The 20,372-nt window shown below is 44.1% G+C and overlaps 1 protein-coding gene across 7 annotated transcripts in view; it reads right to left on the bottom strand.

The window, feature by feature from the left end:
• The window catches only part of CDC42BPA (CDC42 binding protein kinase alpha), a 178,235-nt gene extending 173,034 nt beyond the window's left edge, over positions 1 to 5,201 (bottom strand). For 3 of the 7 annotated variants that reach the window (XM_036016237.1, XM_036016238.1, XM_028531092.2), the window contains exon 1: positions 3,871 to 5,195. In XM_036016237.1, the coding sequence (XP_035872130.1) occupies positions 3,871 to 4,048 (178 nt within the window). In that variant the 5' untranslated portion in view covers positions 4,049 to 5,195. Of the gene's footprint in view, positions 1 to 3,870 lie in introns of all 7 variants that reach the window. The other 4 variants (XM_028531089.2, XM_028531088.2, XM_036016239.1 and 1 more) reach the window with 3 other exon arrangements.
• Positions 5,202 to 20,372: the final 15,171 nt, after the last annotated feature.

The following is a 20,372-nucleotide window of genomic DNA, read 5'->3' as shown; positions in this document are numbered from 1 at the left end:
GCTCATTGATCTTAGAGAGCATAAGGGGAGGGAGGGAGAAAGAGAGAGAGAGATGCATCAATGTTAGAGAGAAACAGTGATCAGTCACCTCATACGCAACCCACCCCAATGGGGACCAAACCTGCAACCCAGTCACGTGCCCTGACTGGGAATCAAACCCGTGACCCTTCAGTTTAGAGAGACAACACTCCAACCAAATGAGCCACACCGGCCAAGACAATAAAAATAATCTTAATCATCTGTATTAAATGAACATGTTGACAATTTGGCATGATTTAAGTTCTACTCAGGAAAAGCTAATAATAAGGAACAGCAGAAGTGGAGACCAAAAGCTCTAGAAGGCTCTAGAAAACACTTAGAGCCTTCTAATCAAGCCAACACATCATCTCACTTAATCAACCCACATAAGAAAAAAATGTGAATAATCTTTAAAACTGTGCTAATGAAAGGAAAAGTTTAAATCATAGCACCTGCTAATGTACTCTATAATAAGTTTATTCATTGTTCAGACTAGTGTGTGTGTATACACTGAATAAGCTATAAAACTATTGTTATTTAGGGTTAATGTAAATGAAATGTTACAAAGTCCAAGATTCAGGAAGCATCAAAAACCAGTTATACACATACAGATAACCAGAATGCTTCTTTCGTATTCAGTAATACTACCATAACATCTATGTTTTAAGTAAATTGCTGAAGAGTTACTTAAAATTCCAATTTCCCATTTCAAAGTAGAGGGCAGCCAAGTCAATGAATAACGTACTCATTTGGTTCTTACTAGCAAAATAGTTAAATGTAAAAGTTATTTTTACTTCTACAACTCTATTGTAACATTCTAGAGTTATACTACTGACATCAAAACTCTAATTTTATGAACAAACATACAAACCATAATCATGGTTCTTCCATGAACCATGGAAGAACGGAAGTTCTTCCGTTCTTACTGGCTATAACTGGAAAACATACTATTAAATTTAAAAGTGGCCTATGGCCACGAGGAAGCCTGATCCCTGAGCTCTGCTGCTCATGGGCTTAATCTCCTCTTCCTCTCCAGAGCTCTACTCCTTTTCTCCCTCCAGCCATCAGCACCAAGAGCAAGGAATGCTACCAAATACACATACCGCACTTTGAATCGTCAGTTTTCTTATTATCATGACACTGTAATGAACACTAACTGTAACAATGTAAAAGTGAAATGGGCCATAAATTAGGAATAAAGTGAAATTGATGGAAATGAAGCAAGGCAGACAGAATCTTGGCTGACTCCTTTTTAAAAAGAAGCCTGTCATCAGCATAAAAATAAGGAATATCTAGATGACACCTGCATTAACATAAAGACCAAACAGAAATATACAGCATACAGCACAGAGTGTTTGACTACTACTGCTCTCCTGTTGCAAATACTGGGTTGTTCAAAACTCAAACTAAGACCTGTACCACATTACGGCAAATTCAAGTTATCAAATTTAACCCCTGTAAATTTCCATTTCAGACCAAAAATAATAATGATGGTTCAAAACTTAATGAATGGTCCTCAATTTATCTGGAAACTTCCTTAATCTAATCAATTTGATTTCATGTTAGGCGGCAAGAAAAAAATAGGACATTTCCCCAAAATGTAGTAACGAATCCATACATGAAGAACAGCTAGTTGATCCACTGCAATACTTAAATGAATTGAAGAGACCGGCATTCTTCAATAACCTAAATTCTCAAATAACTTAGATAGTGGAAGTACCACGACTCACGGCACATTTCTTGACAGCTTCTCCCATTCTTACTTCTCTTCTTCCTCCTTACCCAAACTTCTGTGGTTAAGAACTCCCACTTTCAAAATCTCATACTCCCAACTTAAACATGCCTGAGACTTAATACACTGCTGACCCCCAAAGTGTGCACAATAATTCCTTTAAAATGCTAGTCTCTTGTTCTCTACCACTAAGAAACACAACAGTTTTCTTAAAAGAGTGTACATTTCGTTATGTCTTATCAAACTTTTAAAAAGATAAAATGTGAAGCATACTACTGAAACTTCATTTGTTTTAAATTGTGAAAAGTCCCTGATTTGAAATTATTTCAAGTATACTAATAAAAGAATAAAGTGCATTTGGCCAAATATTTATATGACTTTTGGATTATTTGGCTTAAATTAAATATGTATAGATAAGGGGTTTTCTAATATGATACATGAAACAAAACCCAAGGAGACATATTCAGTGGAAAATATACATAAATTATTCTGGTAATACTATACAGCAAAATATCTCACAGCATAAAACTACTATGTAAACTTTTAATACCAAAAGGCACTTGAGCATATGGTTTTCTCTTGTCACAATTTTTCAGGTGAGAAGGAATAGGTATTAAATGACAATCAAAATCAGAATAGACTTCTCCAACCACTATGCAAGAACGGAAACTCTAAAAGTACCAGAAACTTTTCTTTAAATCTCCAAAAACCATGAAAATTTTTCTAAATTTATAAAACATGAGATGTTAAACTACGTAACTTTATTAAAACAATTTTACTCCACGAATAAAAATAAAAGACATAACAATACCAGTACCAAAGTCAAAAACTGTCTCATTCTTGAGAAAGAAATCACTTGAAAGACAGTTTAGGATTCTTAGGTTGCCAGTTAGTAGTATGGTAGCCTGTTTCAAAAAACCACACTATTCATATTTTTATATATATGCACACTGTGTATATATACATTTATATATATATAAATGCAAGCAATCTTAAATAAGTGATTTACCTGACAAGCTAATTTTTAATAAATTTTCAATTAAAAAACACAAAATCATCACCCATTGACTTTTACTGCAGGAAAATAAAGCTTGAGAACCAAGACATTTTTGTATCAGAACTCTTTAACAAACTAAAAGTGTTAGTATTCAAAGATATAAAACACAGTAGTACTTTGGCTAATTTCCTTCCAAGCCACTGTACCCACACAGGTGTGGGTGACGAGGTGTACTCTTCCAACAGAAAACAGCTGGATGTTTAAATGGACTTGTAACATTGGACACAGAACTTCAAGCCAAGCCTTGGAGCTTGAAGGTCACATGGGAGCGTCTGCTCTCATCACTGATCCACTGCACTAGAGTCGGTCTTCCAAATCATTTCTATATTTAGGAGAATGAAGACAAAACTCGAACCGTTTCAGATCTTCATTAAATGTAGAGTAAATCAAGCTTTCAAGCAGGAGCTGCTCCCAAGCATTCTTTCCCAACTACTATCACAAAATTTTTAAATCTTTATGTCATGTTATCTCACAAACATGACAATTTATGGCGAGTCCCTGTTCACTAGTTCCTCTGCTTGGACTAAGTGGAGATGAAATGAAACCCACCGATAACTATCTTCAAGTTCCTGTTGACGTACGATATGTTAATATCTCCTCCCATTTCCAGAGTGAGCTCCAGAGTCTGGGAACGAATGTTTCCACTGATAAATACCTTTCCATTGAATATCTGTTATACCACCAGCATTCATCCACTTTTGCCTATCACAGAATTATTCATAAGCTCTTACTGCTGACCTAAAAACATTCAGTTCTTTCTCATAAATTCCACATTAAACAGTGCCTTTGAGTAGCCTGGTCATGCTCTTGGGAGAATATTTAGCAAAAACTAGGGGGGGGGGAAATCTTGAATAATTCGTATCTATTCTTTTATTGTGTATATATTTAAATATGTATACACCACACACTACCTATTATGGTAAGATAGTATATATACTATATTATATATGATACACTGTAGATTATACATACGTTTATGTACCCCGAGTTTACTCATGGTAACTCGCTTTAACAATTAAATCATAATGTCGAGCTGAGGAGTTCTTTTTAAATCCGAACTTACCCCATTCTAGGTACTCAAGAATGTTCTTCTCTCTTCTCAGCGGAGAGTTATTGCATTCATCGTAAAGGCAGATGAGTATATCCAGTAACGTTTCCACGCTGAAGCACTGCCCATTGGTCTGAGCCGGCCCATCCAAAATAAACTGCTCCAACTGCCTCAAACGCACTTCTCCAGACATGTTGGCTTCGATTTCTGCTGGTTTTCCTTTAAATTATTATTAATGACTCCTACTCTGATTCTTTGAACCTAAAGTTTAAAAGGTGTGGTTTTAAAAACAAACCACTTGTTATTCAAACAACTGTCACGCAATGCCGGTGCTGAATTAAACATCCAACACACCGGTACCCTCACTTAACTGAAGCGTCTTCAATTTCGCACATATACATATATTCTGAGGGACAGTTACCATAAAATATATATTTGGTACATTTTTAAAGAATACAATTAAATCGTATGTTTAAATAAGATAATAATTAAAAGTACAACGAACCAAAGAGTCAACACTTCTCTAAGGGGGGGCGGGGGGAACTCTTCTCCTTCATTCAAAATTCAACTCGTGCAACATAATCCTGAAACGAATCCGGTTGCATCATTAATGAATTAAGTCCGATCTGCATCAGCAATTCACTTCCCAGGAAGAAGGAAAACAGAAAAGGCAGGAAAAGGCCAGAACGTATGTAAGGGGGAGGGAAAACCAAAAATTCGGCTGCAAATCCTCCCAACCACCGCTTGGATGATGCATCAGCGGCAATTTCTCCAGCGGGAAGGGAGGGGGCGAGTCCCTGAAGCAGCCCCCTCGGCCCGGTGCACGCCAAGTCCTGCCCGGAGGAGCCTTTTCCTTTTTCCTCCCGAGCTCCCGCTTTTTAAGGCTTTGCAGTTAGTCCCATTTCCAACGGCTCCGGAGGACAACTCTTCATTTCTCTCCCGGCTTCTCCCAGGGGCCTGGCTGGCGGCGCGGCCGGGGCTGGAAACGCGGGCTGCGGGCGGCGCTGGGCGCCGGGCTCCGGGAGCAGCGGCTACTTGGCCGCCCGAGCCCGCCCCATGTCGGTGGTCGCCGGTCGCCGGTCGGCCGGCCTGGGCCGCGCCGGGCACGCAGCCCGGTCTCCCCACACCCGCACCGCGGCCGCCCGCCGAGGCTCCCGACGCCCTGGAGCGGGGGTGCTTCTCGGGATTCAAAGGACACGGACGGCGGCTGCGGCGGCGGCGGCGGCGCGGGCGGCTCCGGCAGCGACTGCTCCCTCTCGTTCACACCCCCGGGTTAAGGGCATCTTTCCGCGGCGCGGAGGGAGGCGGCCGAGGCGCCGGAGGAGGGTCTGCCGCCGCGGGCGAGGCGAGCAGAGGCTGCCGCAGCCCGGCTCGCAGCCACTCCCTTCCTTTCCCTCCCACCCCTCCCCCGCCTTCCCGGTCCTCTCGCGCCCGCGCCCTGGGCTCCGCGAGGCTCCCGTCCCCGCCGCGCGCAGGCGGAGGCTCGCGCGGCGCCCGGATCCAATATGGCGGCCGCGCCCCCCGCCGGCGCGCGCACGCCCGCCGCCCGCGCCGCCCCGCCCCCGCCCGCCGGCCCGGCCGGGTCGGTCTGCGGCCGAGCGGAGCGCAGCCGGGGCCCTGGGAGGGGCGCCCGCGCCCGCGCCACCCTGGGGGGAGGGTGGGGGCCGCCTGGGCCGGCGGGGCTGCGGCTGCGGCGGCGTGGAATGCAGGGATTCGGGAGGACTGGGGAGGCCGCGGCCGCGGCGGCCCGGGAGCGGGCTGGGAACTGCGCCACCGCCTCGCCGCGCTCCCGGGTTCCCGAGGCGTCTCGTGGGGATCGCGGTGCGGGGCTTCTCCCTCGCCCTCGGAGACGCCACCTGCGAGGCACGCTGGTTAAGGGGGCCCCGAGGCCGACGGCTCTGCACTCCCGGCAGACCCGTAGGAGACCGTGCCTCTCGCCGCCCTTACCTGCTCCCCACCCACACCCCGAATTCAGTTCTCGGGCACTCCAGAGTTATTTCCTGGGTGTCCAGTTACACCGCCGCTTGTGTCATTTCGCAGGACAAATAGGACAGACTTGTACGCGCTACCATCCAAGTCGTGAGTGTGTGAATGCAAAGGACAGAATTCCCCATCTCTATTCCCAAAAGTTTCCCTACGTGGAGCACCGTGTCTTCTCTGGAACTATTCCAGCTGCTGCCTGTTTATCCCCGGCCAAGGTTACCACCTACAGGCGAATCAGCTGATGGGAGTCAGGACAGTTCAACACCACCAGCAAACCTGCATCCCCAGTGTGCGCTGGCGTACACCCTCCCCCCAACCCCATGGCACCGGGCAGCAGCCAGGCAGCAACGGCAAAATCATCCAACCCTGATGCATTTTAGGCCTTCCAGGTTTTTCCAGCCTTGGTCTTAGAAGAGCTCTCTCAATAAATTTCTTGTGGAAGGTCCTATATTTAAATGTGTTACTAAACCGGGTCACTGCATTTCTGTCTTTTCCTCAAAACTGTCATCTGCCTTATCATCTTCCTCCAAACTACAATTATTTTCTAGTCCTTTCCAACACCCATCAAGCAGTCTTCTATGTTGATGCCCAGAAGTGCATCTGTTCACATCTTAACAATATGAAAGTTGAGGAAGAACCAGCAATGAAGGTCTAGGAATGAAGTCTAAAAATTAAAGCTCACAAATTATTCAAGTTGCTATGATTCACAAAATATTGTAAATATTTTTGCAAAATCTCCACTTGCCACGTTGACACTCGCCTGGCTTAAATAAGGACAGCATTATGTCCAACGTGCTCCTGACACATGATTGATACCGAGACTCAGACAAAAGATCAATCCTTTCTAGATGTGACATCTCTATATGTGTGTTGTCTAATTATAAAAGTAATAGGAAAGCAAAAAGAAAAGTTTACTCCTAACAGATAAACATTAGTAGTTTGGCATTCCTTGTTCAAGGCTTTTTAATGCAATTTTAATTAAACGATACATAAGACAGTTTTATAGCCTCTTGTTTTCACTTAGCAATATATTATGAACATCTCCTCAACAAATACTCTTCCATAACATGGTTTTTAACAGTGAAGCCAAGACAATTTCACACTTTCATTAGACCATGCGTCGGGGTAGCAAGAAAAAAAGCAATTTCTTCTGCTTTTATAGCACAGAACTGGCTCCAAGATACTTAGTTATCCAACTTGGAAGTAACTATAAAAAAAAAGACTTTAAAAAAGAAAACCCAAAACGTGTTAGGTCCCCATAAATGCTAATTAACAGTAAATGAGATACAGATATATTTCTTAATAAAAGAATCAAGCTGCCAGTCCTTTCTCTACCTATTCTGTTAGCACTTGGTACCACCCACAGTCCAGAGTATTGATGTTTGCATAATAACCTTTACCACATTGTTTAGAGAGTAGAGGGGAGAACTTATCTTTATTTAAAAAAAACACACACACACAAAGAGAAGGAAGAAGGTTGAACCCAATCAATTTTGCTTGAATAATTCAAGCTCAGAGGCTTAATAATTAACTAGACACTAAACACATTGTGCGGGTGTTATTTTAAATGTTCTGGTGGAAGTGTGAACACGCCTGTTAATGAAACCGGTCGTAAGCCAAAGAAAGGCGCAGCCCGATAGCTCCCCAGTGCTGCGTAGCGGGGTGTTCCTTGGGAAAAGAGCCTGGAGGGGGTCTTTTTTATGAAATTCTGCTTGGGGACCTGGAGAGTAGATGTATACCACTGCAAACACAATTTCTTCAAAACAGTCAGAGAAAGTTTTATGAAGGTGCTGGGAATTACTCTGACCTTTCAGAAAAGAAAGAGGACGTAAAGATAGGGAAGTGAAAGGAATCAGGGCAAATAGGAATCCTTAAGGCCGATCTCCAGTGCAAGCTTGGTTAGCCTAATCCTACACTTCTAGCCTGACAGCAGGAGGGTCGATCCATCAATTAAGATTTATGCCAACCAGGCCCCTTCCTACCTTCCTGCATCTTACCCCAGAACAACTATAGGTCCAATGATGGAAAATCGGGCCGAAAGCAAGGTGGATGCCACGGCAGGGCTCCGTGTGTAGTCACATGAGGGCATTTTACCACCTCCCCTTGCAGCCCGCTGGCACACCCCCCTGTTACAAGTGAAGGACTTGGTTTCGTGCCCTCTGAGGTGAAATGCCAGCAGATGCTCGTCCTCACTTTGAGTCTGGCTTCTGGCATGAGTAACGAGAACTGCGAAGACTTAACTTATGGAAAAAGGAGACTTTGTCATGAATAACTGCTTTCTTCACAGAACACTTGCAGTGTATACATACTGTCCTCAGTACTTTGAACACGATATTCGATCCAATCATCACAAATGTATGAAGTAGAGCAATTATCATTCCATGTCACAGATGAGGAGACGGCTTAGAGAGCTTGGGGATGGTAACTAGCAAGTGACAACATTAAGCTTCTCTCAAGCCAGGGCCAAAGGTTTTAACCACCATGCAAATGAGGTCTGAAAGTCTATGAAATTCTGTAAACCCACCCTCTCCCTCCTGTTGTAGCCAGGAAGCAGGGAGATCTAGTTGCTAACTCACATATTTGGGCATTAGAAATAGACATCACGGCAGAAGAGGAAAACCCATACATGAAAAACAGAAATCACCTGTGTGTTTAAACCAGCGGAACCTTAATTCTGGAAAATGATGGAAGAGCCAAGGAAAAAAAACAAGCAGCAACAGCTGGTACCCCCAGCCCCTGCCCCAGGCTGGCGGGAGCTGCAGCCACAGAGGAGGTGCAAGGGCTGCTGGGGAGGCTGCCCCAGGAGGCAGAGGGGAGGAGAAGCCCCTTACCTTGACTCCGCCACCATTTGCTGCTAACACAGAGCTTATGAGAGAGCCTGCATGCATTGCCCCCAAGATTGGGAGCTGAGCAGGCAGTGGGTGAGGGGTGGCTGCCAAGGCAAACAGTCCGAGTGAGGATCGTCATGCGTACATCCACCCAGTTGCAGTTTTACCCAAGGAATAAAAGAATCATTACGACAAATGTTTTATCTCTGAACAAACATTCAGTGGATTTTCAAGTGGTATGATTTTGATATAGGAGAGGTTTTCACTCCTCTCTCTTCATATTTATTTTGCTCTTTTTTTTAACCTCTCAGAAAGGTTAAAGAAACCATCCAAACAAACCCTATTGGTCTAGGGCACATTTACTTAGAGAACCAGACTTGGGTTCACAGACTCTTATTTGTCACTTGCCTATCACTGGATCTTGTCCTGTCTTTCAACTTCTCATTCAAATCTCTCATTAAAGCTCTAGTACACATGGAATTTTCAAAAACATGTTCAGGGGCAACTATTATAATTGAGACATTGTCCTCTCCTACAGCTAGTTAGTACATCTGAACAATAAAAAAGGTGGCATTATCTTTATAAATGCCATCAGCATTGGAACATTTGACAAAAGACTGCATGGCCACGTGTGGTGGCAAAAACCAAGCCAGGGAAGCCCGTGGGTTTCTCTCTGTCCTGAGGTGGGGCTGGCGGTGTCGTAGCCAGGACCCAGGGGCTGGCGGCCAAAGAAGGGAGAGGTGAAGAATCCAGTTACCACACACTCTAGAAATCTCTCTGGCCAAGGTTACCAGTGACTTTCGCATGGCCAAAGCCAACTGGCTCTCCTCAGTCCACGTCTCATTTGACCTCTCAGCAGCATTTGATAGCGCTGATCACCCCTCTTAATTGAAACACTTTTCTTCACCTGGCTTCTGCGCTCTCCCGATTTACTAATGCCTCACCGGCCACTTGTTCTCAAGGCTTCTTGGTTAGGTCCTGCTTGTCTTCCAGATCTCCAAATATCGGAGTACCCCAGGACTCAGTCTTGGCATCTTTTCTCTTTTCTAGATACACCCATTCCTTAGGTGATTTCAATTAGTCTTGGTGATTCCGATGCTGTATGTGATAATTTGAAAAACATGTCACGCCCTGGCTGGCGTGGCTCGGTGGATTGAGCGCGGGCTGTGAACCAAAGCATTGCAGGTTCGATTCCCAGTCAGGGCACATGCCTGGGTTGCAGGCCATGGCCCCCAGCGGCCACACATTGATATTTCTCTCTCTCTTTCTCTCTCTCTCTTTCTCCTTCCCTTCCCTCTCTAAAAAATAAATAAATAAAATCTTTTTTAAAAAACTAAATAAAAAAAAGAAAAACATGTCACAAATTCTTCAACACTCTTCTCATTGACAGGCTGGATTCCCTTCCCTGGAATGGAGGCCAATCTTTCTGTCTCCCTGGTAACAGATAAAATGTAGCAAAAATGACAGTTTAACTTCCCAGGCTGGCCCATAAAAGGCCATGCAGCTTCTCCTTGTCCCCTGGAAAACTGTCACTAGAACCCTGCCCTGCCATGTAAGAAGTTCAACTGTTCCCAAAAAAAAAAGTTCAATGGTCTTAAGGCTGCCACGGCAGGAGGGAGCCCGAGTCATACAAAGGAGCCACATTTAGACGCTCGGCTTCTCCGGGCAGCATCCACTGCCAGACGTGTGATTGAAGATGCCTCCTCACGATTCCAGCCCCAGCTGTCAAGTCGCCCCAGCCAACGCTCCAAAGTCTTCCCAGCTGAGGCCCCAGGCACGTGGGGCAGACACAAGCTCCCATCACGATACCTTCTCCAAATTTCTGGTGCGCGGCATCCATGAACCTAATAAAATGATTGCATTAAGCTGCTAGAGTTTGAGGCAATTTGTTATGCAGAAGTAGCAGCCAGAATAATAAATAAGTGTTGATAATTTCCAAATTTATGTTTTTGATCTGAACCTTTCCCCTAAACTCCAGACTTACACCTTTCTAACTGCCTACCTGACGCTTGTCTCAAGGTAGTATGTTCAAAATAGAAGTCTTTAACCTGACCCTCCAACAACAAAAGAATCCATGAACCTTCTGCAGAGTTCTCCATCGCCGTAAACAGCACCTTCCCTTACCCCACTCCTTGGCTTTAACCCATCCTCTTCACTCTCTCTAACTTGGCATGACCAGCCTGTTAGCGAACACTGCCCACTCTATCTTAAAACAGGAGTAAATTCAAAATATGTAATAACTGGAATGGCGTGGGTTCTAACCAGTCCAAACAGACGTGACCACGTCTTCCCACCTCACTGCTGCCGGCACACCGCAGCTCAGAACCCTCCATTGCTTCCCATTGGAACAAGGACCAAAATCTCACCATAGCCTCCAAGGCCCACCATGGACTGGTCCCTGCCTATCTCTCTGATTTCATCTTCTGCCACTCCCCGTTCTCCAACTAATTGTGTCCCATCCACACTCTGCCTTATGCCCTTTCTCAAACACTCCACACTCTTCCTGCCTCCAAGTCTTTGCAATTTGCCATTCCTTCTGCCTGGAACATTCCTCCATCCTATGCCCACAGAGCACATCCCCCCACTTCATTCAAGCCTCTGCTCAAACACCACTTCATCAGAGAGGCATTTCCTGGACAAGCTATTACAAACGGCGGCCCTCCATCCTGCCATTCTCTCTCCATCTCTCCTGCTTTTTCATGACACGGATCTCCGTGGCATTATGGGGTTTCATTGTGGTTCCCCTGAATGCTTGTTTATTGCCTGAATCTCTCCACTAAACTGTAAGCTCCATGAAAGTAGATGTGAAATGCTGTAGCATTCGCCCAACACTTAGCAAAAAGAGATCGGGCTCTGCTTGCTCCCGGAATTTGTCTCTATTCTGTAAATAACCTAGAGAGCTAGGAGCAGGCACTGACTTTTCCTAACCAGGAGGGAAACAAGAGGCTTCTTCCTAAGAAAAGAGGCCCCTTGTTCAGCTCCCTAAGATGGCATTTTTTTTCTAAGAAAATAGTAATGCTGCCACTTCTTCAGGAGTGCATTGATGACAGTTACATCAAGTGTCCCCAAGAAAATAGTCTCTAGAATCCTACCATCCTAACAATGCAACCCCACAAATTCCTAAAGCATAAAGTAACAGAGACATTTTTCTCCAAGAAAGGTGGATGGTTTGTTTGCAAGATATTAGGGGGGAAAAAAACTTTAGATAAATAAAGTTCAATTAGATGGGACATCATAGCAATGTCCTTTGTTGCTCAATGGCCATCAAGTAGCAAAAAAAAAAAAAAAAAAGCTATCATTGTAACATTAGCTGGGCACCTTCTGTGTCAAGCACCAAACTAAGGACTAAGAGGACACATTGAATCCTCTTAACAACCATGTAAGGCAGAAACTATTATTATTTCCTATCTTTGTCAATGCAGCTTGCTGTAGCAAATTACCATAGACTTGGTGGCTTAAACAACAAACATTTATTTCCCACAGTTGTGGAAGAGAGGAGGTCTAGATCAAGGTGCTGACCGATGGGGTTCCTGGTCCGGGTACCCTCCCTGGGCTGCAGACGGCCTTTCTTCTCCTGGCAGCCTCCCATGGCAGAAAGCAGAGGGGGAGGAAGGCAGCTCTCTCAGGCCTCTTCCTACAAGGGCACAAATCCTGCTCTCGGGGGCTCCGCCCTCACGACATAATCACCTCCCAACGGCCCTGCCTCCTGATACCATCACACTAGGGGTTAAGATTTCACCGTATGAGTTTTGTGGGGATACAAACATTCCGTTGGTAACATTTTCACGTAGAACAACTAAGGACTAGAGAGGTCAAGTAACTATGTCCGAGGTTATACAGCTCATAGGTGGTAGGGTCAGGATTTCAGCTCAGGTGGGACTGGTTCTAAAGCCTGCATGCTGAAATGCTTTGCTAACCAGCTTCATAGCAAACTAAGAAAAACTAATATCCGTGAACTGATTCATAATTAGACTGACCCTCTTTTCTAACCAAAAGAAGGGAAAATGAAAATGACTTCATTATGACCCTGAAGCATGAGAGACATTCTACCACAGGAGTTTTGGTCAATTGTTTTCCATACAAAGGAAAAAAAAACAGAGAGAACAACAGCTTTATTAGAATGGAGTTTATTTCATGTAGACAGAAAGAGACACTCTTACTTACCAGGATGGTAAACCCAAAAATCAGACACAAAGAGATATGGTGAAGGTGTCATCTGTGAAGGTCTTAACAACAATCATTTCAGTTTCAACCTCCATCTCCCCCAAATAGTTTCCAGACTTCACCTGCCGGCAGGTAAGGGGACCAGAACAGATGCACTCTCCAGGATCCATTCAGCAATAAGATTCAGTGCTTCCGCACCAGTATGGGGAACTAATTAAACCCACAATCATATGGTGGAGCCAGCGATTATGTTTTAGAACAGACTGTGACCTCTCTGTGACCCCTCTGTGACCCAGAGAGTGGCAGCATCAGCATTTACAGGCCAAATGAAACAAGACACTGTCAGCAATGTTCCTTACCATAAAAAATAAAACAATAATCATCATAATAAAAGTATCAAGACACTAATCCACACGTAGGTTGGTATCTGGAGCACCCTGGGCATTTATGAGAACAAGGGAAATGAAAATTCAAGAAAATGAAGTCTGAGCTATGGAGAGGGGCTTTTCTTAAACAAGAAAGGCCCCAACATTATAAAACACAAGCAAAAATTCATGCAGAAGATAAGGAACGATATAAAAACTGCAAGCACTCAAACTTGGGACTCCTTCCAACCGCTTCTTCAGATACGAGCATGGCACGGTCAGGGCAAAAAGCCAGAGAATAATATTAGAGAATGATGTTAGAATAGAGAAAGTAAGTCTTTTGTCTTTAATGTAACATTAGATTTTCCTGGGTTTTTTTTGAAACTTTGTGTCTCCTAATGATAATATGTTATCCTATATGAACCATTGAGTATTTGCGGATAATTTTCACAGTGACGGAGCTGAGTTTTCTGAGACACGTCCACAGCCTCTTGCTCACGCTACCTTATCAGAAGAGCATAAAATATTTAATGAGTAACCACAGCACAAGGTAACACATATGACTGTGGAAAAATACTTTCTCTACTTAAAAATAAATTATCTAGGCAGCGATAAAGCTACTACTTTGTTCTTATTAATACTTCATACTGCATATGGAATTAACCGTCTCACAAAAGTTTAGCTGATCATTCACAAGGACTAGCAACCATCCCTAATTTTTAAGCTGCGGTAAGCTGTTTTCACTCATTCATTCTTTCCTTAAACGATAGTCATTTTCCAAGCTCTGAGTCTGTCAGGAACAGAGTAAAAAGTGTAAGTGGATGCTATTCAACCTTCATTGTACTAATCCCCAAAGATATAAATTGTAAGCAAAGGTAATACGACATTGTGAATGTCCTTGTAATTGGAAGAGGAAGGTTGGTCATAGGAGGTGATAAAGTAGAGAAAGTTCCCTGAGAAGTTGAGTTAGAATGTACCTTTCGGTAAGCTTTGGATTACTCACAGAACAGAGCAGATGGGGGCAGGGGGGGGGGCGGGATTTTTCCCAAAAGGGAGAAACAGAAAGGCCAGTATCGGTGCTGTGGGGAAAGCAAGCCAGGAGAGAAGAATCAGACCCCTCCGTGAAGGGGCAAAGATACAGACAAGCAAGTCCAAGCACGGCTAACTGAACTCCTATGTGGGTGGTTAATACTCAAGTGGCCAATTCCACGAGGACACGGTTGGGTGGAGCCCCTTCTGAGAGGAGGCAGTGACGGATGTTGGGTGGCTGCCAGGGTTAGAGATGATCATGGTCCTTCTAGGTTAGCGTGGCATTGTTACTGCAAGATGTGGGAAGAGGGTACACAGGCAGAAACCCATGAGAGCTTCCAGGTCTCATGAGACCAAGAACCCTGGTTCCAGCAGGGAATTGGGACAGAAACCCAAAACCAAGTTGCAAAGCCTGATGTACGAGGAGACCAGATAGAATAGGTTTTGGGTAGGAGCTCTCAGAGGTGTTTAGAAGCTAAACGGTGCTTTAGGCCCACTAGACCCGAGGTGTAGAAGCAAGGGCCCATTGCAAAGCCTTGCCGCCCAATGGGCAGGGTTGTCGGAGCGCACTGTAAGGCGGGCTTGCCTGCTCGGAGCCGACAGGACTGGATCTGAGGCTCATCATGGCGGGCATCTGGTTCCGACTCGAACAGCCATGGATGGGTGCCACCCACCTGAAACTATCTCCCTCACCACCCGACCCTGATGCCTAACACCTTCAACTGTCTGACCACTGCTCTCGCTTCAGGTCCAGTCGGGGACCATCTATCACAGGCTGGACACAATCTTCTAAAGCGTGGATGGACCCGACCACTCGTGCATAGATGCTTATTCCTTTGGGTCCTGGGGCTAAAATGCAGACATTGATTTCCCCTGTGATGGGCTGCTGTGGTGGTCCTATCCAGAGGGGACCTCCGAAGGTTAAGTAATAAACAGTTGTGGTGCTATGAAGCATGGGTTAAAATCAAGTCAGCCTTTTTTTTATAAGATTTTATTTATTTATTTTTTGAGAGGGAAGGGAGGGAGAAAGAGAGAGAGAGAAACATCAATGTGGGGTTGCTGGGGGTCATGGCCTGCAACCCAGGCATGTACCCTGACTGGGAATCGAACCTGCGACACTTGGGTTCACAGCCTGCACTCAATCCACTGAGCTACACCAGCCAGTTCAACTCAGCCTTTTAAAAGGAAAGTCATTAGAAGCTTTGGCCAAGGTATACCATCCTCAGCCTAAAGAACAATCAGATGGTAGTAGCCTGAGGCTACTGACTGTCTCTTCCCATGCTCTCCCTCATTCAGCGTGTGTACCAAGTGCCGACCGTACTCCTGACAGTGTGCTAGGTCCTTCCAGTCTCCGTGAACTTGGAGAATACAAACAATTCTCTCACCAGCCTTTTTTTCTCTCTCTCTCTTCCTGTTTCTACTTTACGCTCACTCCAAGCTTTGTTAATTTAACGTGTCTTTCCGTAGCCATTTCTGTTTATCAATGTCTTCCTCCTTTTCCACTACCTTCCTGCCCTCTTTCTCATCCTTCTTCCTTTCCAGCCTTGTCCCATCTCCCTGTCCCCTTTTTTCTCATGTACCTTCCCACTGTCTGCACTTCCCTTAACTTCTCATAATAACAAATACAAAGACATTTAAAAGTAGTTCATGGCTATGCCAGTCTCAGTGGGGGGAAAAGTAACCTTTCAAGAAAGCACACTCCTGCGAAGGGCATAACTTGAGACAAGTAACATGAAGTTAGACTTGTTAACACATCTCTATAGATTTGAACTACCTTACCTGGAAGAGCCAGGGCTAAGGGAGGTGAATGACAGGTACATGATTTTTTCTGATCCTGCGTGACAGGTAGAAAGGTGAAGAAAAGGTCTGTGTACGGGACACTCTGTAAGGGCAGTGAGAATGGAAAAATCAAAGGAAACGTTTAGTGGGGAGTCTGTCCTGAACATTTTTCTCACATTACTCTTTGATCCTCACAATACCCCTGTGAGTGAGGCCGTGTTATTATCCCCAGATGAGGAAACAGGTGTAGAAAGTAAGTGACAGAGCTGGAACTGGGACCCAGCCTGTCTGGTACCAAAGTCCACAGTGACAAAACAAAGAGAAACCTCGCCAGCTTAATAATAGTGCTGTCTGTCGGAACAAAGCCGGGCCGTAAAAGGGAACCGCGGCGAGATCTTCGGAGGGCCTGTGGTCCCACTGGACCGCCCTCATGCAGCCTGGTGCTCTGCCCCCTGACAGCGTGCTGGCACAGGCTCGGGGCTGAGTAAGTAATTACGGGACGCATGAACAGGATTCAAAGCAGCAAGAAGTGAAATTTCTGAACTGGAAAAATCATTATCTTACCCAATTCAGGAGTCATGCAGCCTCTGCGTAAACATTCCCAGGGACAGTCCTCCTACAAAATAAGAGTCACACTGTGGCCACATTTTTGACACAGCCGTTGGTCTTCAGCTCCCGTGCATTCACCCAGAGGCTTTAAAATATTTTCCTGATACTCTCACTGTTGTCAAATTTCATCTGTCATGAATTCCTCAAAAATCACCAGAATGTATTATTTAAGGATTTTATTTATTTATTCTTAAAGAGGAGGGTAGGGAGAAAAGAGGGAGAAAAACACCAATCAGTTGCCTCTTGCTATCACCCAGGCATGTGCCCTGCCCGGGAATCCAACAGGCGACCTTTCACTTTGCAGGTCGACGCCCGGCCAGCTGAGCCGCACCAGTCAGGGCTCAGCAGAACATACTGTGAATATACTTAATACTACTGAACCATATACTTCAAAATGGTTAAAGAGGTGCGGAGGTGGAGGTGGAAGAGGATATAGGATATAGGGGATAAATGGTGAAGAAAACATAAAATAAATTAAAAATTGGTTAAGAAGGTAAATTTTATTTTGTTTTTCATAATTAACCATTTTGAAAATACCAGAATATAAATATTTATGTATATGAAGTACAGATATATCATAAATACATATCTTGAAATTTGGCATGGACAAATAATTTATTCATTTTATTTCAGAAAACAGTTAGCATCTAATGGGTGGCTAAGCAAGTCTGTCTGGAAACTTGACTCTTAGCTGTCAGCGATGCTGGGTACCCTGTTAGTGGCCCCCTCTTACGCCTATTCTATTGTACATTTTCATAACTCATATTTCTCTTCAGGCTTCGGTGTAAACAGAAGATTAAATTTTTTACAGTAGTTAATATTTTACCATGGATTCAGTTTGACCATTCGTGTTCTTACCTGATTATTTCTTCAATAATACTTTTATTTGGGGACATTCCTGCCTTAGGTGATATATTCACTAAGCTATTCTTAAAAAATGTATTCTCCTCAGGTGATAGTACTCTGTATATATATTTAATCTGTTTTGAGGGGTATGTGATTAGCTTACAGCAAGTCTCAAATGGACCAGGGCTGTTGTGCCTATTTTGCTAATTATGAAAGCAAAAGTCAAAAGCATAAGGAATTTACCTGGGGTCTAGCACCTAGAGTGGTAAGATACATAGCCGTGACCATGACTTCGAAGTTGATGCTTCTGTTTCCAAATCCATCACTTCCATTACATTCTCATTACATGACCAGTTGGCTTTTTTTTTTTAAGTTTTTTTTGTGTTTTTGCACTGGAAGCCTATACCTGAGTCTCAGGTGTTTTCATTCCTCTGCATGGTTGGGTCACATCCACCAGACATGAGGCAGAAAACCCAAAGGGACAGACAGCGAAAGAGATGGTGGTGAGAAAAAGACGTTAGTGGGTGCTCATCGGCGCCGACTGCCTCACCCTTGGGTGAGAAATGAGAGAGCCCTGGGTGAGCCTCTACTCTGAGGAGGGAGATTCGGGCTTTATCTCACTCTCTAGCTTTCTAGAGGAAAGGGTCCAAAGAAGAACCAGCCCATCCGTGTATGCCAAACATTCCAGCTCAGCACACCAATTCCATCCACTGAAATATATAGTGCCCGGCCAATTGTCCTTAAACCTGTATGTCTGTGCCAAAACCTGGCCTTCGGTGTATAGTGAAGGGTGGGGCGAAGGAGAAGACCAGTGAGAAGACTGGAAGCCCATGCTATAGATACCTGTGAGCAATTTTTAAAAACGCTTTCATGCACAAACTCTCTTAACACATCCTGAACTTCCAGGAATCCCTGCGAATTCCCTTGAAAAATCAAGTTTGTATAAACTGTCTCTAATGCTGTATTCATGAGCTTATTATGGTTGCAAGCTATAGAAACCAACACTAACTTAATGACTTTGCTGGAAGCTTAAGAGATAACTCACAAAATCAAAGGAAAGGCAGAACCACCAGCACTGCTGTAGGGTCTAGGCAGCAAGAACTAAAGGCCATTTCTTCCAAAAGTGCCAGCGACAGGATAAATTGGCTCCAATATTTCTGATCCTTGTATAAACGATGTAAGAACCACAACTCAGGGAAGCAATGTCTGGTTGACCTGGTTTGATCGCATGTCCATCCACTGGGTGGAGAAAGGCATGGCACTGAACCAGGGACTAATGTGGAGAGGGAGAACTAATTTCTCATTTTTCAAAGGCACTGGCAAGGTTGCTGGGCAATCCAAAACAGTCCACTGGAAGATCGCAGTCACAGCATCACTAAAGCCCTAAGTAAGGTATGCAGCAAGGACAAGGTGGATTGAGGACTGTAGAGGCCTGGGGAGTGTGGCTTGCATATCAAAGGTATGCTGGCAGGCAAGTTATTAGCTATCTCCAGGAATTACATAACCCTAGGAGGGGCAGTTCCCCATGCCTTCCCCCACCCCCTTCTTTCCCCAGCTCATGCTCTCTCTCAGCCCCGTAAGCTCCAAGGGCCCTTCTTTTGCCCCTGTAACTTGTTTCCTGAGCCCATGCAGCCCATTGGCTCACTTTTCCTATCTATATTACTTTTCTAAACTTTTGCTTGTAAAAAAAAATACAGAAGATAAGAAAACTTAATACCAATACAACTACATTCTTTGGGAAGATTTAAAGATAATAGATTTAAGTGCTACCAAGTGTGGATAAAAGCCTACAGAGCCCCATTCCAAGTTCCATTTTCCTGACCATCCAATGTGCAACAGGCACAGTCTGCTGAAACTCTTCCCACCTGTCCAGTCTGTTTCCCTTTCCTCTAGCCTTGTCTGTCTTGCTCAAACTCTACGGTTTATTGAAACAGTTGTTATAGCCATAATGATTGCATTAATCTGTTTCTAAACATGACAACATATTACATCCAAGCACATTTTAATCATCTATTTTAAGATATAGAAGACTCTTGATTATAGATTTATGGATGTATGATCTCCCAAATTAATGCCAACCTATCATTAATTCCCAGTCACTTAAAATGTTTAGTATGTGAAATAACTCTGCTTTTTTTCCACTACTTTGATGTTCTTCTGTCTTCACATTTGTTTCAATTTCTCCACTACAATCATATTCTTATTTATTTTCCCTCCGTGCATTCTTGGGATACTTCGGCTCAGGAGAAATACAATATCAAGCTTCACTGTTTTATTAAAATATCAAACAGCAGACTCTCCGGATGGTGAGCCGAAAGTTGCCAAAGGATGTATTTCTTTTGTCTGCAGTGAACGCTGCCAGCGGGCTCAGCAGAGTGGGAGACTGTGTTTTATATTACGAAGTGAGTATGTGAGAGCTGATCCTCGCAAGGACCTGCTTGTCCTGCAGCCTTATGCTATCATCAGGGGAAATTTAAGCATTTTCTACTTTCTCCACAGATAAAGTGTATGTTTTCTTTGGCTTTTCTTTTATTGAGTTTGGTTAATCCCTTTCAACCCAGGAAATTCTGACTGAGTATATGGAGACGGTCCTTTGCACAAAATCTTTGATATCTTGTATCTGCTGACACACAATCCACCCCTCGTTGTAACTGTGCTCACACAAGCTGTGCTGATTTATACTGAACCACACCAAGTTTCATTCGTGATTCTGGGTTTGGTTTTCGATTTCAGCGGCAGTTGGAAGTGAGCTGGCATAGCACTTTGGACGGTTTATTTTGTAAACAGTGATTACATAGATGTTCCCCAGCAATTATTATCTTTAAAGTTATGTAGTTCTCACATTTACAGAAAAGGAAATGGCTGATATTCCCACTGTACACTTTATTTTTAAATAGTTTATTTTTATTGTATT

This window comes from Phyllostomus discolor, chromosome 15, assembly GCF_004126475.2.
Source record: "Phyllostomus discolor isolate MPI-MPIP mPhyDis1 chromosome 15, mPhyDis1.pri.v3, whole genome shotgun sequence".
Classification (NCBI taxonomy): Eukaryota; Metazoa; Chordata; class Mammalia; order Chiroptera; family Phyllostomidae; genus Phyllostomus; species Phyllostomus discolor.
Note: the sequence above shows the minus strand (reverse complement) of the source record. Positions and strands in the feature narration are given on the sequence as shown.